At 43.9% G+C, this 14192-nt stretch overlaps 1 protein-coding gene across 5 annotated transcripts in view; it reads left to right on the forward strand.

The window, feature by feature from the left end:
• The window catches only part of MGRN1 (mahogunin ring finger 1), a 48837-nt gene that overhangs the window by 11738 nt on the left and 22907 nt on the right, over positions 1-14192 (forward strand). For all 5 annotated transcript variants that reach the window (XM_031595242.2, XM_031595240.2, XM_031595244.2 and 2 more), the window contains 2 exons: positions 773-919; positions 10343-10460. In XM_031595242.2, coding sequence (XP_031451102.2) covers positions 773-919; positions 10343-10460 — 265 coding nt within the window. The remainder of the gene's footprint in view (positions 1-772; positions 920-10342; positions 10461-14192) is intronic.

A 14192-nucleotide genomic window follows, 5' to 3' on the forward strand; every position in this document is an offset into this window, starting at 1 on the left:
TAGAATTACAGTGGGGTTTGAATTAAGGTATCAGAATCTGCTTCTGTTCTGCCAGTGAGTCATGTCCTTTCTGTCATTTAGTGCTTAAGGACAAAGGGAGCTTTTCTTGTGCTATGTTGTATTTGCTGTTTGTTCCAGAATCTGCTGTTTTTCCTGGCCATTGGCACACTTTAACTCACAGCTCATCCACATCTGAACCTTGCTGCCCTGCAGCCTGCCTGCTTCATACCACCTTTTTCACTGGATTTGTTGCCTGTGTTTTTAGCAGAAAGGAGGAGTAATATTCTGTTGTGGTGATCAGCTGTCACACAGTGGGATCCAGCTATGCAGTAGCCCAAATACAAGTTATTGCTTCCCTTTATGTTCACTGAAGTACTCATTCTTGAATAGGTTATCATGTATCTGATGCAACTGAATGTGTTAATTTTTGTTCATACAATAAATGTATGTACCTCTCAGTCATGAAAAATGTTTCTTCTCCTAAAGTTTGATGTTTGGTAGTTGACCTTCTTGGCTCTTTCCACGGCTGTAAGATTGGATGAGATTTCTCAACATCATTGTTACGTAATTCACTTCAATAACTTCAGAAAAATCTTGGAAGAACCTTCCTCAGAGGAAAGAATGGAAATCTCCTGGGCATTATGGAAGCCCGTGATGACTTTTCTGCCCAGAGCACTTACATTGGAGTACTCCCATCCTGATTTTCAGAGTGAACTTAATGGCTATGAAATACCTCATAAATATATTCTAATCTTTTGGCATTCTTTTGCAGGTATAAAGATGATGTGGACAGTCCTACTGAGGAGAATGGGAAGCAGAAAGTCCTGTACAGTCTGGAGTTCACTTTTGATGCAGATGCTCGTGTTGCCATCACAATCTACTGCCAGGCTACAGAGGAGTTTGTTGGTGGCATGGCTGTGTAAGTCTTGGTCTTGTGGGCACTTGGAGGGGTACAGAACCTCTCAGGTGAGGAGCCTGACAAACATCTTTCCTTTCTTGCCTGTGAAGCAGTACTGCTACAGGTGATGGAAAATGAATTCTCTTTCTGTTTTATGTACTCTGATAGCTTTGAATATTGCTTTCACTTCCTTCCCCCACAAAGCCAATTTCCTCTCTTGTTCCCACATTGGTTTGTTTTTTGGATGTGGGGAAACCATTTTGTGTGCAACAAAGGAGAGGAACTCACAGCTGTGTGCTCTTTCAGCAAGATGATTTATGAAATTACAGAAGCAAATACCCTCCTCTTCAAATACAATCTGCTTTTCCAGATCACACCACTGAATAGATTTTTGTGTTCCCTGGGGTGGGAGCATCTGGGCCACCAAAGAGAAGTTCAGCTTGACATGTACGTGTGAGTCTGTGAGGAACTGAGACCTATCCGAAGTCCCATTTGGGGGTAAATGACTACCTCAAAACAGGGCATTGTAAAATGACTGTCAGGAACATTTATTGCCCAGAAACCCTGCCTGTATGTTTTCTGTCTGATACAGACTAACCTTTGGCTCACTGTAAAAAGAGTGGTCTGGGCATGATCCATGGAATTTTCCTCACATATTTCATTGTAGTAATGTATCTCTGCAGATTTCAAAGCCTTTTTATCTAATTGAGCAATTTAAACCATTCCAATCAACACTGTGTCTGTCCTCTAAGATTACAAAAGCTTCCTCTTTTCACTGAGGGCTGTGGTGGCTGAAACTTGCTCTTCCTTGTGTGCACTGGGCGCACTTGAGCTGCTGGTACATGACTGCAGACTTCAGTAACCATGGAACAAAAAGTTCTTCTTGTTCTATGGGTAAAGGCTGCAAAAGCTCTTGGCTTTTTCTGGTAGAGGCTTTTGGCTGATCAGGAGCTCTGTGCACATTGTACTGATGGCTTCTGCAGTTGTGCTCTTGATTTGGGGGTAAAGTCATGGCTTATTTAAGTGATCTGTAGAAGTTTCAGCAGGGAGAAATATGTATGACAAACCATAAAGTGGCTCATGTGCTTTATACAAAGTATAAACATCCCACTAATGATCAGAATAAGGTGGCTTTAGAAATGAGACAACTTCAGTGCTCCCATCCAGACGTGCTTTCTTCCAAACTGGAGGATGTCCTGGTCCAGGATTTTGTTAGGCCCCTCTTTTCTGTTGAAGATTGTGACTGCTTAGTTAATTAAGTTAATTAATTAGATCCTTTTAAGTGATTGAAAAATCTCTCCTGACAAACTCAGAAAATCCCTTCAGCTCTGAGAAATTGAATCTAAATAGAATGCAACAGGGTGCCTTAGAAATCCTGATGAAGTTTCCATGTTCTGTCTCTTAGGTCCTTAGGTTTCCTGTGAATTTAGTGCTAGTCAAGTGCTGGAATGGCAACCCTGGAGATTGAAGTCCTCTTTTCCTAATACAGGTACAGCGTGGACAGGCAGCTAGTTTCCCTTGTGCTGCCTTGCAGAGCATTCCTTGGTTTTCATCCCAAGAGGGAAACTGTTATGGGCTAATGGGGAGAACGGAAGGCCTCCATGGCCAGGGTGGATTTGCTATCGTTGCTACTGCATAGAACTTATTGTTTCTGGACTCTGTTCACTTCTGTAACTAGGAACTCTGTCCTCTCAAAACTCTGTCCATTGATTGGATGTGGAAAACACAGTTTCTGGTTCACTTAAGGATGCTATTTTACTGAAATTTCATACCTTCCTCTTGTTCTGCTGTCTGTTTTTTAAAGCTTATGCAACAAATATGAATTACCTAATTGCTTTTTAAATTGAATTCCTAGGTACGGTTTCTGATAGCTAACATAACTGTCAACTTCAGATAAAAAAAATATATTTTTAAATACAAAGTTTTTAATCCACCCTGTCCGTGGTTCACCAACAGATGGATCTCTGCTCAGGTGATGAAGGAGAACCTTGCCTGCCTCTGCATGAAACCAGGATCTGTGGTCAGTGCTCATTTCTTTGCCACATGTGGCTGAGTTGCCCTGTTAGGATGGAAGCAGTTCCCAGGGCACTAACCCTTCATGCTGAAAGTCAAAGCACTTGGATTCAGCTCTTGCTTCCACTGCTGTCCTTTGATTTAATAAATCATAGTTTAATTTCCTCATAGTATAGTATTGATGAGCTGTCTATTTCTGCTCTGGAGTTCTTGCACAATAAATGTTACAGAAAAATGGGGTGTGGGGTGCTGTACCAGAAGCCAGTAAACTTTTTGAAGGCATGATCTTGATTTCATGCAGATGTGTAGGCAATAAGGGCTGGGGGAAGTGAGATACAAATATAGACTTTATAAGCTGCTTTAATTCAACCCAGGCTCTTTTTCCGTGTGGAAGTGGCTCATGAAGCACATCTTGGGGCTAGTGCAGCTGCCCAAATTAGGCATCTCTGCTTCTCTGGATTTGCTGGCTGCTAGTAAAAGTCTTTTGAAGCTCTGATTTCAGCTTTGCAAAGCAGTTCTGAAAGTTCTGAAAGGACAGTGCTATAATTACTTTGATTTATTATTTTCAAGTTCTAGTGGGAAAAAGTTGTAAGTAGAGTAAACTATAAGAGTGCCTTTTTAGTGCACTAGCAGGAATGCAGCTTCCCTCCATGTGAGGTGGTACTTTTCTCTTTTTCTCAATTTCTCTTGGTGCTGACACCTACATTTAAGTAACAAATGTGTGCAAGAGTTGCACTGCACTGTGTGTTAATCCAAAACTGCATTTCTTGCTGTCCAGCACTTGATTGGGAAGAAGACTGCTTTGTTATAAAGACACTTTTTTTTTTTCTTCCACTTTCCTAAATTGATGCAAATTCCTAAAAATGGGAGAAACTTTCTGGACCATTTTCTAAAACAGAAATTTCCTCCTAGTCCCTGGCCTGCAGCATGGCTCCTTAGAAGTGCTAGACAAGTTATTCTTGCTTCTTTGCTGGAGAAACTGCCAAACTTGATAGCATCTGAACCTGATAGCATCAGTGCTTCTGCTCCTGTGAAACTGCAGCTGGAAACATCATTATGTCCATGCAATTTGGAGTAGGAGGATGGAGGGGATGTGGCTCTCAGTGAGCTGAGGCATTGCTTGTCATCAAGCTTCTGCTCACCTTGGAGCAACAGCATTCCCTTTGCCTGTGGTCTGTCTTTATGAATAGCCAGTCTCTGTGACGAGAGGGAAGTGTTTCTGCAATCCAGAAGTCTTCCTCCTAGAACTGCTTGGGCTCCATCTAAAAGCTGCAGGCTTCATCAGCCTATGCTGCCTGTACTGACCTGGCTTAGAGAGCGTTCAGCACACTCCCAGGTACTGATGTTGGGAGATGTGTTCAGCTGTACTGCTTCCCAGCCAAGATCTTGGCAGCACATCTCCCAACCACTATCTGCCTCTTGTCCTGAGCTACTGAACTCTGAATTTCACAACAAGCTGTTGTTACCATTATGGGGTTGTAGTTGACCTATAAAGTGTGAAGATAGTGTATGTGTGTATCTGGGGAAAGGTATCCAGTACTTTCTGGTGCTAGTACAGATACAGTAGCAGCCTCTTGAACAACGTGAATATTAGTTTAAATCTGGAGGGGACCACTGCTCTGATTATCCCTCTTGTCCAGGTAGAGTGTGCTTAAAGAATCTGTAGATGAAGACATGTTAGCTCTTGGAGGAGCAGCTGGTGAGTGACCCAGAGCATAACAGAGACCAGATCTGTCTATGTCTGGAGCCTTTTTAATGGCATGGAATTCATGGCAACCTGCTTTTGGACAGCTCAGCGTCCCTATTTATCCTCAATTTCATGTGTTGTTGCATCTATTTTCTTTGATTTTGAGAAACTGCCCTGACAGGACATTTGGTGGGAGGAAGAACATGAGATGTTGGGTCAAGAGGATATTTTAGAGATTGGGGATTAGGGAGTGGTTGGGTTTGTTCTGCTTGGCAAATTGTGGAGCACAGAGATTAAGGGCAGGCCAGAGAGGAGGTGTGCAAGGGATGACTGGGATGGGACTGGCTGAAAGGTATGAGAATCCCTGCCTTATCATAGGGAGGCACAAGCACACAGATGTGTGAGCTACATCAGCTACTTGCTAGTGATCACCTGTAGGTCTGTGCTGTCCCTCAGAGAAATGATAAGATAGTCTATATTGCTTGCAGTGCTAACAGTTCCTAGGGAATACTTGAGGGTATACTTGAGTTTATAGCCAGCTTTTTTCTGCAGTGAATGGTTTGTGTTTGTACCCTCAGATTTATTGTAGGAGACAAATATGCCTTTGGGAGCAGGTAAAGAGATGCACATATTCTCTTTTTGTGTGCACTGTGAATGTATCCTTTCTTTTTCTGGCACAACCTTGATATGCACACACTGATATGCACACACTATTAGGTTCCTGGGAGGGCCCCCAGGTCTTTTCCAGCTGTGAGTATCCTGCTGACTAGCAGGAAGGGTTGTGTAGTTTTAACATGGCAGCAGTGGATGTTTCCTCAGGGGAAGGAGTCAGACCAGCTGGAAGCACTTAAGGCAGCCAACTCTGAGGGCAGGAGCAATGTGCACAGATCATGAGCTGCTGATAAATATGACGTGAGAGATGTGAGTTTTTGCAGTCCTTTCTTATGACAAAGACCTTCCTCTTTGGACAGAGATAGTACTCTTTTTGTCCTAGTAATGTTGCCAATGCTATGTTTCTTTATTATAAGGAGAAAACAATGAAAACATGCCAGTTTAGCTCTGCTTAGCTCTTCACCCTTCTTCAGAATTATGATGTTTGTGTTGCTGATGCACAAATGGGTGTGCTGGAATTCTTTTTGTCTAATTTCCTTGCTTGTTTTGCAATATCTGCTACACATTACAAACATTCTACCGCTGTCTTCCAAACTGAAGTAGATGTGACACTGCAATACATGAAGTATTTTGTCTGCTTGTGGAGATTTGAATAGGTAGTTCACAAAATGGAATCTGACTGAAATGTGTACTCAGCTCGTGGCCGTTTTCCTAAAGCTTGTGTAGGAGAGACAGCAGCACTCATATTCCTTTGTTTAATTAATAGCCTCTGTCTGTCTGTTCAGAGCCTTTGAAAGGTGCTCATGCTGCTTTTGGCTGTGGACTGTGGTGATTAATATGAATTCTTTGCACAGAGAGATTTCTTCAATGTGAAGAAATCAGAGGCAGAGCTTTTTTCTGCTAGGCACAAGCTTTAACAGCCAAAGCCTGCTTTGATCTATGCAGGCACCGGTCCCCAAGGGACTGTAGTGTACAAAGTTCACATGCTGAAAAGCTAAATTGTGTAGATTTCATTGAAACAGACAAGCCCTCTGTCTTTAATAAGAGTTCTGGCCTTTGTGCCTTTCTCTGTTGCTGTTCTGTAAGTTGCCATCTTTGAAGCCTGGCTAGAGTCAGGAGTACAGCTCTCCCTGCAATGAGCTCAAGTGAGATGGCTGCAGGTGCTGCAACAAGATCTGGATGGCAGGGTTTCATTGCATGTTAAGGTGTTTGTTTCCTTCTGGCCTGGCTTGGAAACCAAATCTTGTGAGGAGGCAGGGGAAGAGGAGAAGAGTGTGCGTGGCAGTGACTGCAGTGCACCAACTGAGCACCCACAACTTCTAGACTCTGTGTAGGAGTTTCTTGGTGCTGGATCTTGCCTAACTCTGGCTGTGAACCAGGGCTGCACCCTTCTTACTTTTTGTTAGTGTTTCTTTTATCAATAAAAAATCACTTTGAGTTACTGGGGACACTTGCTCAACTTCCTTCTTCCCCAGAAGCTGACTTGTTCAGATTCTGTCTGAAGATGAAATGGAAATGTACAGATAGAAGGGAGAGGTATCAATGTACTTGCTCCACATAAACTCCTGGCCCCTTTGAACACCAGCAGAATGTGACTGGCTCCTTCTTCACCGAGGATGTGAAGCCTGCCAGCGGAAGAGCTGGTTCCTGAGTACCCTCTAGAGCTGGGGCTGGTGCCCTGCTGTAAACTTCCCCAGGCATCGACCTAGGGAGGAGTGAGAGGGAAACTCCCCTGCATCCTTCATCTTGCTTCTCTAGTGAGTGTGTAGCAACAACAGCTTCACTCAGCTTAGCCAGAGGTTCCCAAACACCATCTTGCCCCTAGTGGTTTGGGAGCTAATTAAGGTCTACAGGTGCCCAGTAGCAAATCTGGTCTCTCTGAGCCGTGGACTGAGCAACTGCATGCAAATAGGGAGTGCTTCTCAGCTGAGGGCAGAGGAGTGAGACTTGAGGAATAATTTCAGTTAGTTTCTTGGATTCCTTATATTCTTCAATAAGCACACTGTCTATGTCAGGCATTCAGGCCATCTCTGACCTCCACTCTCTCCTCTGCACTTCAGTTGCAGTAGGTTCCTCTCTTCTTGTCACCTTAGATAAGTCATTCCCCTCCTTCCCAGCTGCACAGGGAGAATTGTGCCTCTTTGCATAGCTGGGAAGCTTTGAGAGAGCCACAAAAGGAGCTAGATAGAGGCATACTCTATTCATTGTGCCTGACAACTCAGTAAATAAAACTTCACTCAATTGCTCGCTCTGTAATTCACATACAAAAGATCTGTCATCCTCATCACTCCCACACCGTGCTTTAAATGCAAAGGATGGGGTCAGACCTTCCAATAAAGCAGCACTATTGTAGTGCAGTTTAGAAAAGTCTTTGAGGGTAATGTATGGTAAATGCATCTACCTTGGCAAGAAGAGCAGAGAGCACACGATGGTCCTGATCTTCATCACGACCTTTCAGAATTTAACGCTGGTCTTGTGGCAAACCTTGAAGACCATCTCCTCATGGATCCTCAGAGGTTGCAGGAACTACACCAGTTTTCCAGGGAAAGGCAGATTATGCCAATGGAAAACCTTATTTTTTTTTTTTCTCTTGGTTTGAGAGGAATTAAGTATCCATCGTCATCTGGTATCCAGGTTTTTAGCGCCTCAGCTGCAAAATGCATCCTAATGACTGTGCTTTAAATCTCTATGTTGGGTAACAAGCCCTGGAGGGCAGGCAGCCATCCCTGTGAGCTCTGTGCACTGACATCAGGTTGGGAGGCCTAGAACAGGCCGTGTGGGTGTTGGGAGCCTGGCTCAACCCAGCCCCCTGCACAAGCAGGGTGCCTTTGGGCTCTGCATCAGCTGGGGCTGGGAATGTGCCCTGCCTTCCCCTTCTGCTTGGAGAGGGGAATGCAGTGGTAGGGTTGCTAAAAGTGTGTTTAAAAAGTCACCAAGTATGCCTTGCCACAGAGGTGTTGCTAGGGAGATTAAGGAAAGTTAAGCTCCAAAAGCAAGATAGAAAATATGTGTTAAATAGTTATGGTAAGTAAAGCGGGAGCTGCATTCAGCTTCTGATAGGAAGCAGAGCAGCTATTGCTGTACCTTGTCCTCCAGCCAGTGCTGACTGTGGTGTCTTATCCATTACAAGGTCTGTGCACATGCACCAATCCCATTTCATCATCTAGGTTCTTTAGTGTAAAATAGCTTCTTGTACAATTTTAAGGCTCAGATGTGTCTTCACTAATCACCTCTGCCATCCTGCAGCCCAGTCTTTTCTGCAAGATGTGCAGTCTCAGGTGTGATGCTCAGTTCTGCAGTTATTGGCTGACTATGCAATTTGAGCTTTTCCCATAATATTTCCTTCACCACCTCTGGGGATGAGCTATCCAGCCCTCCTGCTCCCAGCTCAGAGAAGCCAGAAGGCGTTATGCCTGATGCAGAAGAGCTTTGCATTGCCATCCTCTTCAGATGTGCTGTGCTCCTCCACAAACTCTAGTTAGGCTGATGCTATTTGGAACTTTTCAACTTCTGCTTATACAGCTGGTGGCTTGTAAACTGTATCTGCATTTTGGAATAGCTGAACGTCCTCCAGAGTACAGAATCGTGTTACAAGCAAGGATGTTCTTTTCTGTGCTTCTGTGCATGCTTTGTTAACTGCTTTACCTGATGGCACTCCATACTGATTTGGTCCACAGTGAAGCAATGCCTTTGTATCTTCTGGTGTTGCCCTCTTCACAAGGCTGGAACAGCACTGTCCACCTTATCGTTTGAGAGTTGTTATAAGCAAAATATGCCAAGCTGATTGGCAGGGAATACTTCGTGATATCCCAGCTTAAATTAAGGAAAAACTCAGTCTAGAGCTCCTGGTTCTAATGTGACACCTGTCCCATGCTGTCTGATCAATCGTGGCCAGTGGCAGTTAAGTTTGAGCAGTGATCAGAGCTTCTGACTGCTCAGAGATCTTTGCAGTGGCTGGAGGACAATGTTCTCCCAAGTCTCACTTTATGAAACTCTGCTCTGGAAGTCAGAATTAGTGTAAGAGAGACATCATCCTGTTATTGTGATGGGTTAACATCTTCCTTGTAGAACTGGAGTTAGACCTGTGGAGGTCTGTTGTTTCTGCAGTGTAGGCCTGTTGGGCAAGGGATCTTTCTCTCTGTTTTGTCAACATGCTCTGAACACAGTGTTGGTAGCTCAACAGCACAAAGACTGTGGTAGTAAAACCAGCTTTGGATGTTCCCACCCTGCTTTATAGTCCATTGCCTGCTCCCTTGTGCCATAGCTGACATAGTTCAGAGATCACTTGGCAGAAAGGAGCATAAAACCCTGTTTTGCCACTGCAGCCCTTTATGAGTTGTGCTCTATGTAGTGAAATATATTTTCTGGGGCAGAAAATATATTTTTGCTGGGGGTTCTGGATGCAGGAGATGCTGGATGTTAACTCTGGTTCCCTTCCCAGAGGCATTTGGCCCAGCCTGGCAGTGCTGGGATTTGGTTGCATTTCATTGATGGCCCTTGGGTGAGTGGGAGGGAGAGTTGTGACTTCTCTAGGAGGCTGGCATAGAGGACTGGCTGGTGGTTCTCTAGTGCTGTTGGTGCTGCATGCCTCTGGGGAAGCATGTGAGGAGTAGAGAGCTGGGGAACTGGTCTGAATGGACCTGGCTTTCCAGAATGGCCCCATGCCAAGTAGTGTTTCTCACTGCAGTCCTGTCCTGCAGAGGCAAAGGGCAGCTCTTAGTGCCTTGCTGTGTGATGCTGCTGTTAGATCACTCCTCATTCTTCCTGAGTTTCCTGCAGAAGATAACTGTGTGCTGGGTGGGAAGCCAGTGTTGCTTTGGCTCTGGATTTAGCAAGCTAGCTTTTGCTAGGCTGCTGCACCCCAAGGCTCCTCTGACATGCAGAGTTTCCAGGCAGGTCAGTATGGATCTAATCCGACCTTGCCTGTCTGTGCTGCTTTCCCTCTCCATGCTCACCTTCTTCCCCTCCCCTCCCCTTTTTGTATTCCCAGTGAATGGCTGCCAGCCCCTGCCAGCTCTGCCTCTTAGAGCTTCCATTTCTGATTCCTGAAAGGCAGACAAGCGTGAATGAATGAGAGCCTAGCAGAGAGCAATCACTTGTTACAGCAAGTCTTCTTTTACCCCTTTCTTCAGATACAGCACAAAGAATCCTTCTCTGCAGTCTGAGACGGTTCATTACAAGAGAGGGGTAAGCCAGCAATTCTCCCTGCCTTCTTTCAAGATTGATTTCTCAGACTGGAAGGATGACGAGGTAAGTCTTTTCTTCACGTTGCCTTCTTTCCACAACTCTGTTGCCCCAGAAGCGTTGGCCTCTGTTTAGTGTCACTGAGATACGGCTGGAAGATTTGCACTCACAGCTGCCATGGCATGTTTTGTGGGTGTGAGACAAACAGGGCCTTGGGAGGAGCAGATATGAACGCTGCCTGGGAACTTGGCAAAAAGATGAGGCAAACAGGGAAGAAAAGAAACTGAAAGGAGCAACTTCTGATAACAGTGATCAGCTGGCATCTCAACAGCTGGCGTATGAGGGAGACAGCAGAGATTGGCACAGGAACTGTTCCCAGAGGAACCTACGCTCTTCAGCCTCGTTCTCTCTGTCAGCCAGAGAACTTGTGGGAACAAATGTGCTCCTGTTCACTTGCTAAGTCTTTCCTGGTTACCTTGGGACAGAGCTGATAAAGATTCTGAAAGGGTCTGTCTTCATCTCTCCCTATTTTTTTTTTTTTTTTGGCTTGTCATTTAGACCAGACTCTAGTGGTCTCCAAAATGGGATACATACAAGACAATTCATTAGGGTGTGAGAAGAACTTCAGCAATAAATGTTGATAATTCATAAATTTATATATGTATATATATATACAAGGAGTGTATGACCAAAATTGTTATATTTATGGGAGTGAAAAATTAAAATAGTTTGGAGACTGCTGTTCTAAAAAAGTCTTATTCTATTTAAGGGCTGTGTCCTGCATTATTAGCTCAAGCAGTACTGTGCAGTGAGGGGATACTCTCCCCCTTGGGGCAGATCCACACTGGTTCATTAATGCCGAATAAGGGGATGCCTTCATCCTTTTATTTTTCTTTAACCCATAACTGCAAACAGATGAAGGTTTGGTTTTAATTAAGCTCTGTGGCTTTCTCTACATAGCAAGATCTATGGAGTCCTATTAATTTTGGTATCTCTGCAGAATTCCAGTCCAGGCAGTAACTCTGCTTCTTGAGCCTCTAAATGTTGGCCCAAGGGTTTCCCTGCATGTTACACAAGGCAGAAAGGCTTTGCTGTTTGCCCTCCTCTGTGCAGAGCTGTCCTGAGACATTCCTCATGCAGAGGATTTGGTCTGTAGCTACTGCTAATACACTTGTTCCTGCAGACCCTTCTCCCAGGTCAAAATTAATACAATGCTCATTTCTTCTCTCAGGCTTGTATAAGAGCATTGTGTATGTGAACCCTAATAGGAAACACTACCTATTAAAAAATTAAGATTAAAAAAAAGAAAAAAGGAAAGAAAGAAAAGTCATCTTTCATGTGTTTTGAAAAGATTGAATAGCTATTGTCTTGGAGTTGCAGTTTTAACTAGAATCAGTCGTGTGCTTTAACAGCACTGTGGCAGTTAGCAGGAGCCTGCAGAGTCTGGTCTCCTGATGTCCTGGTTTCTCTGCCAATATATGATTTCACAAGTTCAGCCTACAAAAGCCTGGAAGAGCTGCTTTTCAACCCCTTCTGTCATCTGAGAGAACTGGAAAGTAGGAGCTTAGATCCCTTTCTTAAAGAATTGGGAAGCTTGGTTTTCACTTTTGTTCCTGCCAGCAAGGTTTTAATTTGAGTACTAAAGTCACGTCCCTTTGACAGCTTAAAGGGGAAGGGAGATGCAGTAGAAAAGTAAGTTTCTAGCTCCCTTTGCTGCTTGTTCTGCTGCATCCTCTGGTCTTTTTCGTTGCTTTTATGGAGGCTCTGGTTGTGGAGACAATGTGGTTTAGAACACTGTGATTCAGAAGTTTCTTTCCCCACTTTGGCTGCGTGTATACGTTGTTTGTTTTTTTTTCTCTCAAGTCCAGTAAAATGCTAAATCTTCTTAACAGTCCCCTGAAATGCAGTGCTTTTATCTGACAGCTGGCTGAATGTTATCATTCAGCTGTGTGCAGTTACGTGTTCACATTGCCCTCCTATTTCATTGTTGGTGTTGTCAAAAAAAAAAAAAAGATTTCTTTCACATTTTTGCTCAGTGTAATGCTCAGAGATGATGATGTAGTTCTTGGCTGGTCAGCAGAGTGGAAAATAGTGTTACGTTGAGTTGTTATGTGGAAAAACCTTATAAAAACCTTATAAAAACACACTTTTTACTTTGTTTTCCTAACACGCTGGTTTGCTCGTGAGCCATAGTGTAAAGCTTGTGTTGGCAGTTATTTTCAAGCCCCTAAAAATGATTGGGAAACGAGCCATTAAAGAGGCCTTTTGTATGAGGGTGCAATAGTTTATATGGTAAAGCAACCCCACTTGGTTGCTTTACTGTGATGCCACTTTTCTTTCACGTGGACAAAAAGTAGCTGTTGTGTTATGGCAGTAGGTCAGAGCAGGAAGCAAAGCAAGGCCTTAAGTTTCTTTCAACAGTCTTAATTAGCTGTCCTCAATTAATTATTTTTTTCTCCTTCTCTGGTATGCTATAATAGCTCAAAAATGCAGGATAGAAAATAGCAACCCTATTAGTTTCCTCCAAGTATTGAGGTGTTAAATTATGCTTTTATGTTCTCTCTGTTACTCTGCTCTTTTAAAAGGAGATTATGGTCACTTGAAGGAGGAATAAAATGTAAAATCACCATGAGAATGATGAGAGATGATGTAAAATCATCATGAAAGAATGAAAATCTGCATCCCTCAGGTTTGAAAAGACAGCAGGGCTCAACCCATAAGGCCTTCCAGCGCGTGCTTTCCATTTAGAGCTGGATATGCATATTTGAGCAGTTGTGTGCATAATGCAGCTAGGAGTTGTTTCTAGAAAACGTTCAGATCGTGTGCCTTTGAGCCACTCAACTACTGGCAAAAGAGAGGTAGGGATGGGATTGCCTCTGTTCTCACACAGCCCATGGGAGGCTGTGAGTTATAGACCAAAGCACATGCATGCAGCTAGTAACAGAGGTGCAGCCATGTGAGCAGTGGGCTGTGGCCTCTTGGTGGATGGATGCCAAGGTACATGATGTCCATGAACAGTTATCAACATTTAGATGTGGTTCATCCAGAGTGGAACCATTTCCAGCTATGCCAGGGCTTGCTGTGAGGGTTGCCTTGCATCCAATCTGGTGTTCTGGGTTGCCATTTGTGCTGGTGACTGAGATTATCCTCCTGGTATATCTTTTGAGAGCCTTTAATGGAGGAAATCACAGCTCCAGTGGTGCAGAGGGTGAGGAGAGATCAGGAGGCCCCAGAGCATCACTTGAAGGACCCCGCGGCGCTTTGAAGTGAGTCTCAGCTTTCACTGGGAAACTGGAAACAGACTGCCTGGAGCACCATGGTGAAAGGACATCTTTTTTTCTCTTGGCAAGAGATGAGACAAGAAAACCAAATCAGTAATTAATAGAAACACTAGAAATCCAGTCTGTGAGCCACTTCTGTTCCTGGCATAGGACAGTGTTTGTAAGGTATTTTTCTTGTGTGTTTAAGATCACACATAGCTTTTGAAGTGCTTTAATGAAGTGCAAGGCAAAGGAAGAAATTTAGTCTATTTTCCTTGCACTCAAGGAAACTCTCAACTCTTAAATTTTCACTCTCATCCATTAGAAGGTCAGGGACCTGAGCTTCATAACATGCCAAGAGATGGAAATCAGTCTGCTGTTTCTTCAAAGTGCAGTGTGAGCTTGAAGTTTTGCAGATTTCTTTTTACATCTTCAAGAACTTCATACAAGAATCAGGGTTGCTTTTTTGTGGTAGGAGGTAGGGAGCATAATGTGTACTGCTGTTCTACAGTCATGGAATGGCTTGAGTTGGAGGGGA

This window comes from Phasianus colchicus, chromosome 16, assembly GCF_987193195.1.
Source record: "Phasianus colchicus chromosome 16, bPhaCol1.hap1.1, whole genome shotgun sequence".
NCBI classification, from domain to species: Eukaryota; Metazoa; Chordata; class Aves; order Galliformes; family Phasianidae; genus Phasianus; species Phasianus colchicus.